The sequence below is a fragment of the Aulostomus chinensis genome, chromosome 17 (genome assembly GCF_037954235.1).
Source record: "Aulostomus chinensis isolate RoL2024-O1b breed Wild chromosome 17, RoL_Achi_v1.0, whole genome shotgun sequence".
Lineage (NCBI taxonomy): Eukaryota > Metazoa > Chordata > Actinopteri > Syngnathiformes > Aulostomidae > Aulostomus > Aulostomus chinensis.
The window spans coordinates 26,146,609-26,165,526 of NC_141336.1; the positions used below are offsets into that span (position 1 = coordinate 26,146,609).

General features: G+C 49.8%; 2 protein-coding genes across 5 annotated transcripts in view; both read left to right on the forward strand.

The window, feature by feature from the left end:
- Positions 1-11,811, forward strand: part of ccdc88c (coiled-coil and HOOK domain protein 88C) — a 35,840-nt gene extending 24,029 nt beyond the window's left edge. The window contains exons 23-31 of one of the 4 annotated variants that reach the window (XM_086183772.1): positions 13-199; positions 304-449; positions 595-684; positions 2,091-2,395; positions 5,567-5,656; positions 6,373-6,480; positions 6,577-6,714; positions 6,807-7,045; positions 8,042-11,811. In XM_086183772.1, the coding sequence (XP_086039898.1) occupies positions 13-199; positions 304-449; positions 595-684; positions 2,091-2,395; positions 5,567-5,656; positions 6,373-6,480; positions 6,577-6,714; positions 6,807-7,045; positions 8,042-8,815 (2,077 nt within the window). In that variant the 3' untranslated portion in view covers positions 8,816-11,811. Of the gene's footprint in view, positions 1-12; positions 200-303; positions 450-594; positions 685-2,090; positions 2,396-3,903; positions 4,303-5,566; positions 5,657-6,372; positions 6,481-6,576; positions 6,715-6,806; positions 7,046-8,041 lie in introns of those variants that run through there. The other 3 variants (XM_086183773.1, XM_086183771.1, XM_086183774.1) reach the window with 3 other exon arrangements.
- Positions 11,812-12,011: 200 nt separating this feature from the next.
- gpr68 (G protein-coupled receptor 68) overlaps positions 12,012-18,918 on the forward strand; it is a 14,304-nt gene continuing 7,397 nt past the window's right edge. Inside the window, exons 1-3 of the mRNA XM_086183775.1 lie at positions 12,012-12,380; positions 12,486-12,619; positions 12,710-12,795. The gene's annotated coding sequence lies outside the window, so the exon portion shown is untranslated. The remainder of the gene's footprint in view (positions 12,381-12,485; positions 12,620-12,709; positions 12,796-18,918) is intronic.

Below are 18,918 nucleotides of genomic sequence, written 5' to 3' on the forward strand. Positions count from 1 at the left end.
GTCACCCTGTAGGCTGATGGAGAGTCAATCCCAGCTATCTGAGCAGAACCAGGGGCTTCAGCACCGTGTGAATGATCTCAAGAGCTCATTTAGCTCTGCCCAGTTGGATGCCAGTCAGTGGATGGCACGCTATGACTCGCTAAATGAGCAGCACCAGAACATGGATCTTAACTTGACCAAACTAGGCAACCACTGTGAGGTAAACTGGACTTGTAGATAATGAAGAGCAGTTTTCACACACCACTTGAGTTTGATGGAGTGTTTGTCACAATCCAACTGGTGTCTGCATGTGTCTGTGTTCAGCTCCTGAGTCGACTGAAAGGGAACCTCGAGGAGGAGAACCACCACCTGCTGAGTCAGATCAACATGCTGAGTCAGCAGAACCACACGCTGCTGGAGAGAAGCATGGAGAGCAAAGAGCTCTATCACCAGGAGCAGAAACTCTACATGTAACTAACCACATGCCACCAAACACCACCTCCACTAATGTAGAGAGCGTGTGTGTGTACACCACCCATCACGCGGAACAGTCTAGAACCACTTGCAGAACTGACGTACTGGAAGATTTACACGTGTCTTTCCCCTCTCTCTCAGTGATAAACTCAACGCTCTTCGTCGTCAGAAAGAGAAACTAGAGGAGAAGATCATGGACCAGTACAAGTTCTATGACCCAACACCCAAAAAGTAATTCTTTTATCAATATCTTCCTTGTGTTTATTGGTCAAATACAGAATAATTTTTCTAGCTCCACTAATCTGGTACCGTGCAACAAGATGTGGTGAAAAAGTTCCCTGGAAAGACTGTTTAGATATGGAGCTAATGAAGAGGCAGTGGAGCCCAGCATGATGTGATAGTTCTCCCAAAAAATGTATTTTGCCTTTGAAGTACTCACCTGAGCTCACTGAGGTGCTCCTCCCTCCTCCATCACTTCTTAGTGACTCCAGAATGCAGGAAGAACCAGCCACGTACATTTAGCTTGAAGCTAACAGAGACTGATGCTAACAGCAGCTAAACTGTCCAGAAATGTGAATTGACTAACTCCTCAATTTGTCTGATATAATCCAGGAATTAATCCAGCTGGATGACCAATAATCCACAAACACTTTGACCGGAGATAAGAACGATCGATGACTTGGAGAGTTTGTGAACCGACTTTTTTGACAGTTGTGCTGTTGTTCGCTGTGGTTCTTCCTGGATTCTGGAGTCACAAAGAAGCAATGCAGGATGGACAAACATCCAAGGGCGTGTTTCCACTGCTCACTTCGGCTCGGGTCGGGTTGGTTTGGCCCCGTGTCCACCGGACCCAACACGGTACTAACCATTACCATTTTGGTCCCTGCTCCGCTGGGGTTCCAAGCGAGCTGAGCGGGGCCTAAAATGTGACGTAAACACATAGCGGGGCTCTGATTGGGTAACTTACCCGTCACGTGGTCTACTTCCTATCATCCTGGCCTCGGTGGAATTCTGGTCATGGCTCGGTGAAGTCTCTTATTCTTTTCTTGAGGGTTCTGTTTCACCACTTGAAGCCTCACCTGTCTGTCCTCCCTCACTTTTAGTTTAAGAAAAAAACACTGGCGAGCAGCAGGCATCATGCCGCCTCCACGTCCTCCATTGTTGTTGTTGCGTCGAACACAGTTAAACGGGGAACTCTCGGCCGGTGAGTCCACCCACGCTGACGTGGTTACCAGTGCTTGTGGAAACGCACTCGTACCGAGCCGAAGTGAGCCCGTCGAAACGCGCCCTTTGTTAGCTCAGGACTCCTTTTACTGAGTACATGGAGGACAAAATATACTTTGAGGGAGAAATATCACAGATGTCTTTATGTTACTTGTGCAGCTTGTTGTAAAAGTTTTTTAACTCAACTAAGTATTAATTTTTCATTTTTATTTTGCAATGTTTGTTGTACAAACTTGAGATTGTATTGAAATGATGTTGCATGTTGAGTGGACCTGCTGAGCTCTGACGAGTTTAAGGTTGAACAAATGGAATCAGTTCATTGAACTATGTATAACTAGTCAGGATGGACCCGGTGACCTTGAGTCAAGTCTCCAGGTCCTGGTGAATTAACGTACGTGGTGCCGTGTTGTCAGGAGGAGTCAGTGGTCCGGAGCCAAAGCTTTTGCCAAACTCATCAAACCAAGAAAGGAGAGCAGCCGTGAGAGGGGGGGCGACCGGGACAAGGAGGGAGGCAAAGAGCACGAACAAGCCAAGAGCGCCCCCGACATCCCCTTACCCGACCCGCCTCCCCTCCTTCCCCCTGACACCCTGCCTCCGCTTCCCCAGAGGACAGGAAGTGACACACAGGACAACGGGCTTATCCACAACAAACATCACAACCACACCAGCAGCTCCAGTCTGGGACCCCAAAGTCCAGCGCTGACCCCCATTGGCCGAGGTAAACACTGTCCCACATGTCCCTCCTCTCAGTTTTGTCCACAGGAGCTACAAAGCTGCTGTGGACAAAAACCTTTACCTGGGAGTGCCGTCCTCTGACTGCCCCTGCAGAGGGCACTGTTGACCGTAACACTGGCTCCTGTGCTCTGACTCCTTGTCAGCAGCAGCTATACTGACTAAGTAGACGTAGATTCTGCTCCACCACGTTCTCTCGTTTCTTTTGGATTGTTTTCATTAACCTATGTGTTCTCTGGTCTTTCCATTATAATTGTCAGTCAGCTTTATTGTCAAATGTGCTGTATATGCACGACATACGTCTCAGATGAAATTTCAGTTCTCTTGTATCCACAGTGCAAGCAGGCAATAAACATACAGAACTTTGTAACATAAAGATGACCATACAAATAACACCTCACATCTAGACTTATTTATGTTTTTAGGCATTGCCATATTTTCTAGAACAGGGATGTTGTGAAGCTCGAACAACTCTCAGAGAAACGAGAGCATGAGCCATTTCTCTAAAAGAGTCGGACCATGAAACCTCATCGCTCTGGAGGGGTTCAACTCTTCCCTGCAAGAGGATCCATTTTTAACCGGCACTGCAGCTGCTTCCAAGTGTCTGGGGTAGGAAAGGCATTGTTTCCTCATTCAGGGAACATTTTAGGAACATGGAATTTTAGCTGATCGTGTGACCAAGTTAGTGAAGTACAGTCTGATCTGGTCAAGAGAGATGAGATCTAAGGTAGAGGACCGCCAGCTTCTCAGCCACGAAAGTACCAGGGTCTGTCACGTCTGTTCCAGAGACGCCAACCCACCTTCTCATCCAGGGATCAATGATGGCTGCCAGAAACTTCACCTGGATTGTTTTCTGTAACCTTTATGTCACAGTGCAGGTTTCTGGGGGGAAGTGTCTGGTTGCAGGGCATCACATGACAAATGCCATCCTTGAAAGCTGTGATACAACAGCTGACACACTTCCTGTATCGGGTCTTATTATCTACCCAGAGGTCTGCTTCTCGATAAATATGATCTCTCTCTGGCTCCAAAAAAACCCCAGAGATGGTGACGACCATTGTGTCTGAGTACAAACAATAGAGATGCATGCTTTGTTGTCCTCTTCCGTTGGGAATGGTGCTGATGCATGATCCTGTCTGCACCTGTGAGGGCTTGTGAGCGTGTTCTGCAGGGACTGAGCTCAGTTCACTCTCAGCCTCTACACGTGGATTAAAAAGATCGTATTTTAAGCCAGAAGTTGTAGTGAAGTTGGGCAGTTGGAGCTTGTAGTCTTTTTCATCCACCATTGGACTGTAACATGCAGAGTGAATCGAGTCAGTCCTGATTCCTGTGCATGATGTCACTTAACAAGACTATCTTCTTGTTTGATCATATTTTCTTGCATGTCATTTACATTCATTCAAACTTCTGAATGTTTTCTTTTCATTTACTCACTGTTGTTTTGATCACTCTCTCCACCTTTCTCCTCACCTCTCCATTCTTTCTCCCTTTTAGCTCCTCCACAGAAACGTTTCCTTTTCCTTCGCAGTAAAAGTCAAGACAAACTCCTCGCCTCCCCCACCCCTCCCACCTCCACACGCCCCTCCCTCTCTCTCACCAGACGACTACGATTCTGGTCTTCCTCTGACATCACAGCCGACGTCCTCGCTAGCCAGCCAATCACAGCCAACGGAGTATTCTAATAGCCTCCTCTTCCCCATCATCTTTTCTCACCATGCACATAATGATCATCATCATCATCAGTCTCTCCCCCGATGCAACATTAACCTCAATGACTTTCAGTGCTGCGCACACACACACGCACACATCCCTCAGGAACACTAACAGAAACGCCAACTTACAGATCAACACACAAAGCACACACACATATTGAAGCCGTGCACCGCCTGGTATCAGTTGTAAGTAAGGTGTGTAGAAATGGTGTGTGTGTGTGTGTGTGTGTGTGTGTGTGTGTGTGTGTGTGTGTGTGTGTGTGTGTGTGTGTGTGTGTGTGTATCCACTGGTGTTTCCTGCACATCAAGCTTACCTGCACATCTGCATGTGCCTCAGGAGACGTTAGTGCCTTGTGTCTGTAGTCACCTGTGTGCACATCACCTTCCTTCATGGTTTATCTGCTGCTGAGGCTGATTTTAACGAATGCTGCGATGGATCCGACCTGTTGGCTTCACAAAGCCCTGCTGCATCAGTCTGTCTTAAGTTGATACCTCATCCAAAAAGTATATTTTACCTTTCAAGTACTCACTACCAGGAGTATTCATTTCACTAAGCTGGTTTTCCCCCCTGCATCACTTCCGAGTGACTCCAGAATGCAGGAAGAACCAGCCACGTATATTTAGCTTGAAGCTAACAGAGACTGATGCTAACAGCAGCTAAACTGTCCAGGAACGTCTGTTCACCAATTCTCCAGGTCGTCTGGTGTGATCCAGGTCTCCTTGATCCAGCTGGGGGATCAGGGATCCACTAACACTTTGATTAGCGACCAGAACCCTTGTAGTGTAGCTTTCCTTCATGCTAGCACACAACTGGATTTGTTATTGTGTGTTTTTATCCAACATGTTAAGTCACTAAGAAGTAATGAAGGAAGGAAAAACATCGTAGTGAGTTCTTGAAAGGTGTATTACACTTTTTGGGTGAAGTATCACAATGCATTCAGCAGGGACACATCACCATGGCAACCAACAGCCGCAAACTCTTCACCTAGTGGCTTCTTGTAAAAGCCTGTTGTTACTCACAGACAGAACATGTATGTGACTGTGTGCTGCGCTGGTTTTAAACGACAGTGTGGCACTTTTGAACCGCCCACACCAGCAGGAAACAATGGTGTGAGACCTTCTAACGTCTTGACCTTCGCACCTCAGGTGACTCAGCTGCACCTGCCACTGACGTGTCTGGCCTCTACTCCCCAAATACCAGAACTCTGCCCATAATTAGAGCCAAACTCATGTCCTGAATAGTTTCATGTCAGCCTGAGTCACTGAACGGATCCCTGCTGTCCTGCTTGCTCTGTGGCTTTACTAAACACACACACACACACAATACCTCCCAGCGTTTCACCCTGTCTTTCTGCAGCACACTGCTTCCTGTGGTTGTTTGTGTTATGGTTACTAAATGGTGTGATGACCTGAGAATGTTTACCATCTCTGTGATTGCTCTACAGTTTCGATGGACAGGGGCCGAGGTGATTATCGCAACAGTACTCCAGGAAGCAGCAGTGAGAACGTCAATGGTGAAGATGGAAATGTACCAGGTGACTCATAAGTCGAAAGTTATTAGCAGTAATCTGTAACTTTGAGTCCAGTAGAACACTTGAGTCAATTAAAATATATTTAAAGGGTTTTAGAAATTCTGTCATGCTAACTAACAACACAGCAGGTAATAAATGGAACGAATGCCAGCCTTAATGCATCGGTGCATATCATCTGTTGTTAGAGGCCGTTCACTTTGGGACTAAATGTGTTTTACATGTCCTCTTGTATGAGCTAACACACATACAGCTGGAATCGATCGATGCTTGATTCCAGCTTTGTTTTTGCTCTGCTAGAGTAGATTTGGATGATTCACAATTTCAAACTTGAAGGCTGTTATGTGAAGCACCTACCTCAAGCTCATAAAAATGAACGAATCTGCACAGAAATGACTGTCCTGGCTGCTGCCTCACCAACTTCATGTTGTTAGCGTGTTGCGTGAGTGTGAGCCTCAAGCATCTCCACATTATCATTGTTAGCTTTTCTAAGAAAATGAGAGTAACTATGAAGAAGAGAACATTTTCTAACAGAGCAATCCCAGTCAAAGTAATCAGGAGGAGACAGGTTTGCATCAACCTTGTTAGAGGCCTGGCGCGTTAGACGTGAACGCCCTGCATCCTAACAGTGGACGAGATCAGTAGTCGTTCCCAACCAGGAGAGGCGTAGAGAAATAAACCTGTTACACCATCATCATCCAACCTGTGTTCTTTGTTCTCAGGCCCCACCCACAAAGCTCTGAACTCCACCCCAAACCATCCGGTGTCCTCCTCACTGGGCCTCAATAGCAGCTCCAGACTGGGACAAGGACCTGGATGCAGGCCCAGAGGTAGAACCTTAATGAGACGAGACACCCCCCCACCACCACCACTGTTTCTGTTACTTCAATGTAAAGACAACTGCTGTATTTATGACACCTGCTAAGTTCCAGGTCTGTTATTCGATGAAGACTCTTGCCTCAGCACTTCTGACACTGGTCACCGTGGCATCATGGGGGGCCGCCCAGGATCAGCTGACCTCAGCCACAACACCTCCAGCTCAAACTCACCTGTCAACTGCAAAGGTATGGTTGCCTCTGATTGGCTCAGCAAACAGGAGCTACACGTGATTCATAGGATTAACGTGAACTTCTCTCACCTTCCTAACGTCTCTTAGATGCATTAGATTGTCAGATTCGGTTGACAAGCCTCTCCAGTGATGATGTCCTGGGTCTCAGCCAATCACACCAGACCCTGTCACGTAGTTCCACCCTCCCATACGACCACGCCCCCCAGAGAGCCCAACCACAGCGTGGAGTTGGTCTTAGGAACAAAACACGGCCTTCTTCTCCTGGAAGTGAGATGGTGACGCTGGAGGAGTTCCTTCAGGAGAGCAACCTGAAATCCCCCCCCATGGTGAGACTCCTCCCCGTTCACACATACAGATGGAGTTGTGTCGATCAGCATACGTTAGCACGCCTTCTCCCTCCATACAGAGCTGAGTACATTCAGATATTGCCGGCTTCAGGTCATGGGATGACGGTTCACACCGACCAGCTGAGCGATGCAGCATTCCTGAGGTGGTTCATCCTCTGTGAGGGACATTCTGTCCTGGAGACATTGAACTGTATCAGTGGAAATCCTCTTAAAATAAGTGGGTGGTTTTCTAGAATGAATCTCATCTCGACAGGTTTACTCAGCTTCACGGTGAGAACCAGATTGTTCACGCAGACAATGAAACCTACCGACTTCTAGGTCCTGTGAGGGTTCAGGGTTCGCACTGCCCCTGGACGTAGACGTGATGGGTAGTAAATGGCAGACCAGCAGTACATCATGGCTCATGGATGTTTCGTCCAGCTTTAGTCCAGTGTCCTGTGAAAGAAGCATCAGTGGATTTGTCAGTGGCGGTGAGAGGAACTGGCTCCTCACCGAGACGACCACGTGGTGTCCAGCTGCTGGTTCGATGACGGAACACCTCTGATATGTGATATGAAGCCAAATCCTGCTGATAAATCATCTGTTTCATTCCAGCCCACATCTACATGTGAAATCAGTGTGAGAATATCTGTAGATACCAAAGAGAGATTCTAAAACAAACAGCACTCCCACCATAATTCTCTGATGAGCCTGTGGAGGCCCGCCATTGTTTCTAGAAAATATTTTCTTTTGACAATGAAATATTAAATGAGGATGAGATTCATTTACCAGGAATGAGCACAAGCTGATGACGCAGCTGATGCTCATTTGTTCCTCCTCTGAGTGGGTTTGAATCAGAGAATACGCTCGATAGCTTTAGCCACAGTTAGCACTTGGTCCATCACGAGCATGTTAGCAGCATTCATCAGCTATTAGCCACTGACTGGGAGAGAAACCATCAGCTCCATCGTAATGTATCATTATTGTCTTGACTAGGTGTCTACAGGAAGCAGAGAGGACCTGGTGACCGACTATTTCACCAGGAGTCCTGCCCCCTCAGCTCCTGGTGGCAGAGATCAGGTCACTCCCACCAGCTATGTCACGCCCACTGTACAGTCGTCATATCAGAGGCCAGGCCAGAGCGTGAAGCCGTCTCCCCGCCAGCCAGTTGGTCAGTCCCCAGCCTCCAGCCGGCCAGTTAACCAGAGAACCAACCAGTCATTGAGCAGGACCTTCAGTCTGGCCTCTGCTGATTTGCTGCGCTCCAGCGGGCCGGACAGTTTCCGTGGAAATGAAGGGTCTCCTAACCAAACGGATGGTGTGGTTCGGAGACAAGGGGGAGGAGCTAATGCTAGAGAGAGGCCGCTCTCGGCACGCCTGGCTGGTCCGGCTAATCAGCACGGTGACAGCAGCTTCCTGAACCCGGCCCTTCACCACTCATCATCTCTCACTCTGAAGACGGACAGATACACTGAGAGAGAGGGAGGGCGGACTCCTGTCTCCCAGAATGGCCCCACCTCGTCTTCCTCCTATCATCACCGTGGGGAGGTTGCCATGGTGACCCCTGTCAGGGCTGTACCCAACACCTGGTTAGACAACGCCACTGACAATGGGGAGGGTTTAGGGGAGGGGCGATCAGGTGACTGTCCACAAAAGAAAGACAGTGAGAGAGGGAGGTGTGGTTCTGTTGAACGGCCAAAAAGCACGCCGGCGTCCCCCGACCCCAACAACGACCCTCAGACTGTGTGGTATGAGTACGGCTGTGTGTAACCCTGGAACCAAATACTAGTCTGACTACTGCAGCTTTGGAGTCCAAACCCTCAGAGAAAATGGTCCGCCCGCCCAGTTTAGAACCCTCAGAACTCAAACCAGCTTCATCTGGGAGTCTGTGTGAATTCTGGAAACCCAGTCTGACTCCTAACGTGACCTCAGAGACAAAGACGTGAACTATGACACTACGGACGCTGCTGGATTCACTGCCATCCAGGAAACGGCCTGAACCCACCTAGTGATTTAGTACATGCAGCTGGATTGGCGAGCTGATGGTCCCGAGGGTGCTTCTGAAGCTCATTGCTGACAGTCTTGCGATGTCGGCGGTGGGCGAGGACACGGAGGAGCTGTGGACCAGAACTCTGGAGATGAGCTCCTGTTGGTCTCTGACTGCTGCCCTGGAATTACCTGGAACCACTGATCTGAGGAAAAACTCAGCCAAGAGAGCTGGAGTTCAGTAGACCAGTTGCACGTGAATGCATCACGCCTGGGACCAGTGGAGGAGACCTGACCAGGGAGGGAGGACAAATTGGGTGATGGTGGGATGGAGGGACAGATATAGAGAGGGATTGAGTGACACAAGGACCGATAGACAAACAGCTCAGAGATGGAAGGGCTCCTCCCAATGAAATTACAGTCTTTCTCTTTCCCTCCATCTTTAGATTCTGTCCCAGCATGCAACACTCTGACACTTTACTGGAAATGTTGCTCAGCCTGAGCCCACACTAGTTTCACACACACACACACACACATTTAATGATATAGACAGACACTGAGGCATTGTGCTGGAGGGGGTTGGTTGTGGCTTCCCTTAACCGTTGAGCTGGACTCAACCACTCTCTCTCTGTCTCTCTCTGTCTCTGTCTCTCTCTCTCTGTCTCTCTCTCTCCGTCTCTCTCTCTCTCTGTCTCTCTCTCTCCGTCTCTCTCTCTGTCTCTCTCTCTCTCTCTCCATCTCTCTCTGTCTCTGTCTCTCTCTCTCTCCGTCTCTCTCTCTGTCTCTCTCTCTCTTTCTCTATTTAGCTTTCCATTCAAATGTGATCAATTAGAGCCCCTGCTTGATCCGAGCCCCCCCCAGACTGAGAGGAGGTTTGTCTGGATCTGCTCTCACAGGCTGTTTACTTGCATTTAAAGACAATAAATCGAACCCTCAAACCGACGAATCATAAATCATCATGATTCCTTCTAATGGTATCAAATATGTGACCAGGCCAGCTTTGGTAGTTGCTGCTGCGATGGTTGGATCTCGCGTGTTTGAACGGGAGGAATCACTGACAGGACCATCAAGGACCCCACATCCTGGCTTTGGCCGTCACCGTGCCTGAATACACGAGTGACTCTTTAGCACCTTTCACACTAACGTGTCACCAGTGCACCTCGCCGTCTGTATGGAACCCATCAGACACAAGATGGACTGAATCTTCTACTGAGCCGGCAGCCAGCAGCGCCCTCTACAGGCAGACGCTGGTTTTGGTGGTGGAAACGCTCTGTTTGCCGTCACTCCGGTTCTGTTTGGTTGTGTGTGAACAAGCCAAGTGTGTTTCTCACGGTGCTAAAATATGACAGATATGCTGGTTCATGTTAGCAAACACAGTCTGGTTCCACCTCCTCAGCTGTCACCTGACTAGTAGAACCCAATGATGAGGACCCCAAGTCTAAGAGATGGGGAACGGTTTTCCCTGTCTGACTGTGACCTTCCTGGACCCAGGTCCAGAGGGGGTTCTGTACCCAGCTCAAAGGACCAATGACAATTAAGTTGAAGGACTGTGAGTGGTCGGATGTTCTGCTAGAACAAGGTTCTCCTGAAACTGCAGCACATCAGATGTAATGAAACTGAATTTCCAGTGGCTCATCGATTCACATGACGAGTGCCTGAGGACCAGGAAGGAGCCGAGGGAGGATGAGGAGGCACTGAAGGATGAAGGCTGACCTCAGGTCCGGTAGCCAGCAAAGACTCAAACATTCCTAAAAGCACTAGAAGGAGGAGGAGGACGTTTACACTGGAGGTGTGAGGAGGACGACGCACCAGGACTGAACCTCTGCTCACATCTGCACCGGCTGAACTAGTCTACCTGAACTGGAGGGACTGGGAGCCTCGACTGGATTGATCCCTAACGTGTTCTCACCAAAACACCTGGAGATGAAATCAGATGAAGTCCTGTAAACTCTGTACTTCCACTGTAAAACTTTAAATATTTGTCAACTGTGATACTTAGAGAGTGAGAGTGATTCTTTTAGCGTGAGATCAGTTGGCCTGTAGCCCCCCCCCCCCCCCCGTTAGCCTGCACTTGAGCGTCTCCCCGTTGACTCCTGACAGCCTCCAGGACGTTGGATCATATTTGTGTGTCACTTGAATTTGCTGATGTCAGATGAAAAGATATTGAACTCCCCGAGGCAGTTTTTGATTTACTGAAACAACATTTCTGTTATTACTGTGATGCTTATTGCCTTTCGGGGGGGGGTGGGGGGTGCTGAACCTGCTGCCCCCCAAACTCTCTGGCTCAGTCTGCAGCTGAATCTGTTGTTTCTCACCAGTGTGAACAGAGAGATCTGATTTATTGTGATGAATGAAGACTTGCTGGATCCAGGCATCACCAATCGATCAGTCGGACACAAACTTAAGGCAGCAAATATCTGAGTGAGGCTCAGAAGCTGAGAAGCTGAGTGGTGATGACACAGCCCATAAATTCAAGAATTGATGACGCTGGCACCGATAGTGAGTTGATATCCTCTTCCCAGCACCACCGGTCCACCCGGCAACCTCAAGTCTGACTGGTAGATCGGCTGGTGATGTCTGGACTGGTCTGATGTCGGCCAGTAACTGTAATTCCCCTGCAGTCCGAACGCGGCCTGAGACGCTCAGGAACCAGAAGTTTGAGACGTGTCCTGCTGTAACGACTGCAGTTCTGACTGTACTTCTGACTGTAGTTCTCCTGTGATTGACTACTGGTGGAATGCTCCCGGATGATGCAGCAGAAGTGGAGGCTGATGTCAACGCTCCTGAAAAGCTCTCTGCAATAAAGATTTCTAAACTTGAATGACTGTGTTGCTGCATCAGATGTGTTGACCTGGACGCCCCCTTGTGGAGGAACACCTGCCCAGGTGAGGCCTGCTGCTGTCCTGCTGCAGTCAGAGGACCAAGGCTGGTCGGCGTCAGACGTTTGACTGCAGCTCAGGTATTTTTAGACTCAGCGTGACTCATGGAGCTCCTCACTGCTTTACAGTAACATCCAAGAAAGTGCCTATAAAAGGGAAGCGGCGCTGGTGGCGAGGCGGTACTTCCTCCCAGCTACTGACGTGTTCACCCCTTCAACAGGTTGTTGTGGTGTTCTGAGCTGCACATTTGTTCCTGTGGCTTCAGCTTCCAGGGGGCGCTACATTCAGTGAACACTAACCCTAAACCTGCATGTTTATCTCTAAGCGTCGGCGGATCCCTGTTAATGGGCTGGATCAGGGTCCCGGGTCCCAGCAAGGACCTGGAGGACTCGTACCAGGCTGGCTGGACGTGGCTGGCTCTTCCTACGTTGTGGAGTCAAAGCGTGAGGCAGGAGGGAAGAACCATCCATGTGCGCTCAGTTCCCTGCCAGAGTACTAGAAGGCGAAGTAGACTTTTTTGAAGTGTAAATAAACTAAACTGGTTTCAAATCAAAATTTTAATGTTTATCTGATAGTTCTGACCGGGAAAGAGGCGGATAAGTCCTCAGCTCTCTGTGTGTGGAGGAGGGAGGGCGCGTGGAGGCAGGCGGAGGGAGCGCGAGGGAGTCTCGCGGCCAGTGAGATGCGACCCTCAGACCGGAGTGACTCGGTAAGAAACCCCGTCTCGATCTCCTCGCGGTGTTTGTGTGTAATTTGGCTTCTACGGATCGATGAAGCGGAGTTTTGTTATTGATCGCAGTCGTTGAGGCAGCTCGCCCCGGGGTGCTGCTGGGGGTCCATCAATCCTCCACGCTGTCAACAGGAGTCGATGATGTTCGTTGTGAGGTGAGACGCCTGATGCAGGGCCGGTCCTAGGACGTCAGGGACCCCAGAACCCTCCAACCAGGGATGCTACCCCAGTGCACCCACCCCCCCCCCCCCCGAAGTTTTCTGGGCTTCCTTCTCTGTCTGCCCTTCAGTGTCAGACATGAATTTTTGCCATTTTGTCCGAATGATTGGCCAATCAGGGGCCAGCCAAGTTTTGAACCTCTTGGATGTGTGCTTGTGCCTGTTTCCTGTGTTCTGTTCGCTGCTGGTTGCTCCTTCAGTTCTGCTGTTGTGTATTTAACTCTTTCACCACCATGAATGAGATTATTCATCAATCTGTGTTGTTGTCGGGCAGTAGAGGGCGCCGTGGTGACGAGTCCTGCACAAGTACATTCAAAAACCTGTGGAGAGGAAGCTTCTGAACCCAGAAGCAGCAGATGGATGTTTTGGTTCTCCAGGGTTCTGCTGCGGTGCTGCTCCAGGCCCCTGGGGAGGTCCGGGGGTCGGTTTTTAAAGTTTACAATCAGAGAGAAGAGAAAGAGGAAAAAAACCTCAGAAATACAAAAATACGTTGTCCTGGTTCCTTGATTGATGGACAGTTGATTGTTTCTTCCTCTCCGTATGTAGTCAGCAACCTGCTGCTCTCAAACAACAACGCAGACGTGAATGTACCTCGGGGTCAGGGGTCATCTAGGGGTCATGTATTTCTGATGCAGTTGCAAAGTCATGCTGATCATGTGATCCCATTTGGCGAGTTTCACTCAGGCCCGATGTGATGAAGCTCTCCAGTCAGAGCTCTGAATTATTCATCTCAACTATTTGGCCGCGTCCATTAGCCTCCGCTGCCTTCAGGGACACGAGCCGTGTGGGAGTCTGAAACACTGTTGTTATTTACTGATGCGAGCGGAGGAACGTCCACACGCTACAGCAGCTCTGATTGTTGCACCGTAGCTTCATGAAAAATTGATGCAGCTGAGAGAGAACGGCTAGCACCGGCTGCAGGTCCTCACGCCGGGTTCCTCTGAGGGTTCTACAGAGCCCAGTCATGTTCTCCAGCACTCGTCACCACCAGGGGGCAGAACGTCGAGCGTTTACTTCCTGATAACTTTTACTTACACACACTGAGCAATGTTAGCCTTCATTGTAGCCACGTGTGTAGGGAGGCGGTGGCGTTGTGGGCAGGAAACTCATGAGCTCAAACACCTGAACCATCCTGGGGTCTGAGGGGAAGTGCGGCTCTGAGGCTTCACACCTGAATGTGAGCTGAAAGGTTTGAGTGCTGCAGCTTCACGACAGAATCTGACCTAGGAATCTTTACTAAAGAATCCCGGTGCAACGCCACGGACCCCTGGAGAAGCACGGCATCCACCTGCTGCTTCTGGAGCTTCTTCTTCTCTTGTTTTGACCTAAACGCCCACACAGAGCCCCCAGAGACGGTGATGGCAGCAGCCAGAGATGTGGTGAGGTAATCTGCCTGCGCAGGTCCCTGGTCGCTACGACCTTCCTCTTAAAAGTTGGGTGCAAACTAGTGATTATCCCCTCATGTTCAGATGGCGTGTGCCGGCCCACGCCTGACCTCTGACACACCGTCCCTGTGGGATGGTGGTCTGTGACATTTCTGTACCCGCATGTCACTTTTTCTGTATCGTCAGGTTGATTCTTCGCTCATTATTGTCTCATACTTCTTGAAACCTGCTCCTTCCTCTCACTCCTCTTCCTCCAAAACGCGAACGAATGAATGAGCTCCTGACGTGATGGATGGTTTTAGCTGTGCGTTTCGAACATGGAGGCTGTTCTCCTCCCTCGTCTCTGAAGGGAGGCCAGAGCGAGCAGCAACTGTTCCTACGGCTGAAAGGAGTCGCACCTCTGAGTGAGGCTCTGACAGGCCGAGGGAGATTCTCCAGCCCCGGTCCCTGTTGTTATGGTCGCCCAGCTCACAGCTCCCTTCTCTAGAATTCAGAGCAGGGTCCTGAGTGTGTGTGGTGTGTGTTGCTGCGCGCCAGCGGTCTCTCTCCTGGACACTCGGACAGCTGCAGGTCTTTTTGCTCACCGGTCCAACAAAACGAGCTGAAACATAAAATCATTCTGCTTCACCTAAAACGAGGGTTTAGCCTCTCAGGAAAGAGGACGCGCCTGCTGGCGAGCAGCTGAAAGGTGAAATGGACTTCGTGGTTGTGAGGTGTTGTTCAGCAGAAACTCCGAGTCTCCTCGTGTTTGGGTTCATGAATCACTCATCTGTCCTCCAGCGCCGCCATCCTGACTTTTCAGCTCCTTTTTCATCTCTGTCGAGCCCACCGTTGGGCCCAGAGCCAGAGGTTGGGCAGCGGTTTGATGGAGCGCTGTGGCCCATTGTGTGCGCTGAAAGGCCGTCTCAGTGCTCCGGAGACTTGAGCAGGAAGGGTGCTGAGGTGCTTCTACTTCCGTTAGTAGTGGTAGAGTATAAGTACAAGTACTAGTATATATAGTATACTTGATACTCCATCAGATCAGAGAGGTCACCACTCTTATGAGTTGCTGCTGTAGTAATAAAGTTGAGCTCAAATCTCTTGAGAGAAATCAGCCAATAGGATGAATGCGGATGTACTGATGATGCCTGAGTGTGTACTGATGGTCACCTGCTCACGCTGAGGGGTGTGGCCACAACACCTGTCATCTCAGCCAGGACGCATTATTGATGAGCATCAGTTGCATGTGAGAGTACATGAATAAAGGCAGCACCGGTGAGGGGACCGGATAGTGAAGGTGATAGTGGACACACACACACACACACACACACACACACACACACACACACCCCTCCGGGGACATTCTCATATTTCCACGTCCATCCAGCGTTATCTATGGCGCCTGATGAGGGTGAAAGCTGATCCAGCTGACTGTCTAAGCTACGAGCGGCGATCTTAATACAATGGAATACTTCAGTATCCAAGAGCTTGACGAGCAACAGCGAGCTGGACCCCCGGAACCAGCACCTCTGGCCCAGAGCGCTGACCCCGTCTTCCCTTTGGCTGAAGGTTTCTGGAGAGACGATGCTGACGCCGTCGTGAGTGCCCCCCCCCTCCTGAGAGAAGCGGTCGGTGCTGTTGAAGCAGCATCAGAGTGCAGCATCTCGGCTGATAGACAATCTTTGGCGGCCGTAGCAGCAGCATGGAGGACGGTGACGGGGTTCTGCTGGGTTCTAGCTTCACTTGGTTCCTGAACCATGTCAGAGCGCCGCTGCTGGAACGCTGAATTTATCACTGAGATGATGAGAAGTCACGGAAGTTTCCACAGGAGGAGACGAGCATTCGTCCCTCCGTGTAGATTGTTGATGGTGGAGCTCCGCCCACACGCCATGACTTGGATTGGAAGTGACAGAAAATGGCAGCAAAATACCACGTTCATCAACGTGCATCAGAGTGAAGCAGATAAATACTCGTCTCTCCTGCAGGGTCACGTGACATGCAGAAATGTTGATTAAAAACGACGAAAGGGGAGGGGTCATGCAGGTGGGAGGGGCTCTCTTCCTCTTTCTCTCATTCAAGAAATGCTGAGGAAGTCTGGGCCTCCTGCTGAAGAGGCACCAGCAACCAAAGAGTGAAGGAGGCAGGAAGCACCTGCAGGTACTTGTAGTACTCTGTAATAGTACATCCCAGTGGTGTAGTAGTGATGGCGTTTGTTCCTCAGTGAAAGTTTCCTCATCACGGTGAGGATGAAGTTGGAGGAAAGTACAACGGACGCGGAGCTCAAGACTGAGATGTGACCTGAGCAGCAGGTTCAACGACCAGCAGACAGGAAGTCCGGGCCTCTCAAACGCCAGCAGCTGTGAACGCAGCTGAAGTGGTTGCGTGTGATGTCGACCATTTTTAGAACGAGAGTGTGAACAGCGGCGGGCGCTGCGAGCACCGTGCTGGTTTGACCTCACAGAACCCAACCCAAGTGACTGATCCAGGGTCAGTCCCCCATCTCACACCAGCCTGTGTGCCACTACATCACTGATGACATCACAGCATTCCATCATCATTGATGAAGGCAGCGGAGGAAGAGCAGCCGTTGGTATCGGCCTGGAGAGGTGAAATGGCCTTGAACTCAGGTTGTCATGGTAACCGCTGTCAGGCTCACTGATGATGGCGTTCCAGCTGCCTGAGGGGGAGAAGGGAGGCGATTGGTCAGAGACATCTGTCATTGATTGATCCAAAGTCTTGAGGGCTGACCCCCCCCTCAGTTGTGGTCGCACATGGACGTGCAGTAGCAGCAGTTTTATTCTCCAATCATACATGTGGGCACGAGAACGCGACGTCCACGTTCTATAAAGAGAACGTAGACGTCGCGTTCTATAAAGAGAACGTGTAGCTTGGAGAGGCTCCCAGGCTGTAATTACCGTACGTATGTATAGATGGGGGCCGTCCTGATGACATCATCCTCCGCTGTTACTTTCACTAAAACACTCATTCAGCAGCCCCCCCCCCCCCCCCAGTAACGCTGATGTGGTCACACCTTTGGCTTATTTTCCATTTTACCTTTGTAAACTGCTTGTGACACACACACTCACTTACACACACTCACAAATACACACACACACACACACACACTCTCACAAATACACTCACACACACTCACAAATACACACACACACACTCTCACAAATACACTCACACACACTCTCTCACACACACACACACACTCTCTCACAAATACACTCACACACACTCTCTCACACTCACACACACACACTCTCTCACACTCACACACACACACTCTCTCACACTCACACACACACACTCTCTCACAAATACACTCACACACACTCACTTACACACACACACACACACACACTCTCACAAATACACTCACACACACTCTCACAAATACACACACACACTCTCACAAATACACTCACACACACTCTCTCACACTCACACACACACACTCTCTCACAAATACACTCACACACACTCTCTCACACTCACACACACACACACACTCTCACAAATACACTCACACACACTCACTTACACACACACACACACACACACTCTCACAAATACACTCACACACACTCTCACAAATACACACACACACTCTCACAAATACACTCACACACACTCTCTCACACTCACACACACACACTCTCACAAATACACTCACACACACTCACTTACACACACACACACACACACACTCTCACAAATACACTCACACACACTCTCACAAATACACACACACACTCTCACAAATACACTCACACACACACACACAGTTTAAATGCCGTTGTGATTTACAACAGAGAAGAAATCCAAAGCTCGTCTCTCATCGGCTCATTGGAGAAACATCCCAAACTGCAGTAGGATGTAGTAGGATGAAGTAGGATGTAGTAGTACTACAGTGGAACTGTAGTAATCTGTGATAATCAAAGACCTCAAGATAGATTTTTATCTCAAATATCAGGATGTGGTATCAGTACTAGGGACTCAAATTCTGGTGGCCTCTCGACCTCTGAGCCTGTGCGTGTGTGCGTGTGAACGAGACAGGGCTCAAAAGGCCGCACGGAGACACACACACGCACGTGGGAGGCTGCCCTGTGCTGGTGAGGCTCCATACGTCTCTACATTTGTTGGTTCAGGTCATTGTTGACCTGATGGCTCCTGAGTTTGCCTCGAATGTCAACTGGAAGTCAAAGATGAAGGGAAAGTATTTTAGTGGTCAAAGGTCAAAGGTCGTGGTCGCTGTATGATAAAACCTGTGGTAGTGCAAAGGAACCTGATGGTTCCATGACCCATGAATGCTGCGTTCTCAGCTCTGTTTGGACAGGTTCAGAAAATTAGACGCATCCCCTGACACGCACGCCGCTGATACGCATCATCTTCAGGCTGGCGAGGACGAGCAGGTGCCCGCTGATCTTTGTCTAGTCGAGTCGCCGCCGCCGGTTTGGCGTGACAGAATGTGCAGGACGTCCAGCTGCTGCTTTCTGTGGCTGCGGTGGGTTTAAACAGAAGACAGACGGAGACGTGTGCTGCCGGCGGTTCTGGTGCTCAAGTGTCTCTAAGTGGTTCTGCTATGTCATTATGGAGCCTTTGTGAAAACGCGGCGGCGCCAAAGCAAACAAACCCGGACGGTTCTGTTGGGAGGCGCCGCTGAGGGAGAGATGTTGTTGTTGGGTTC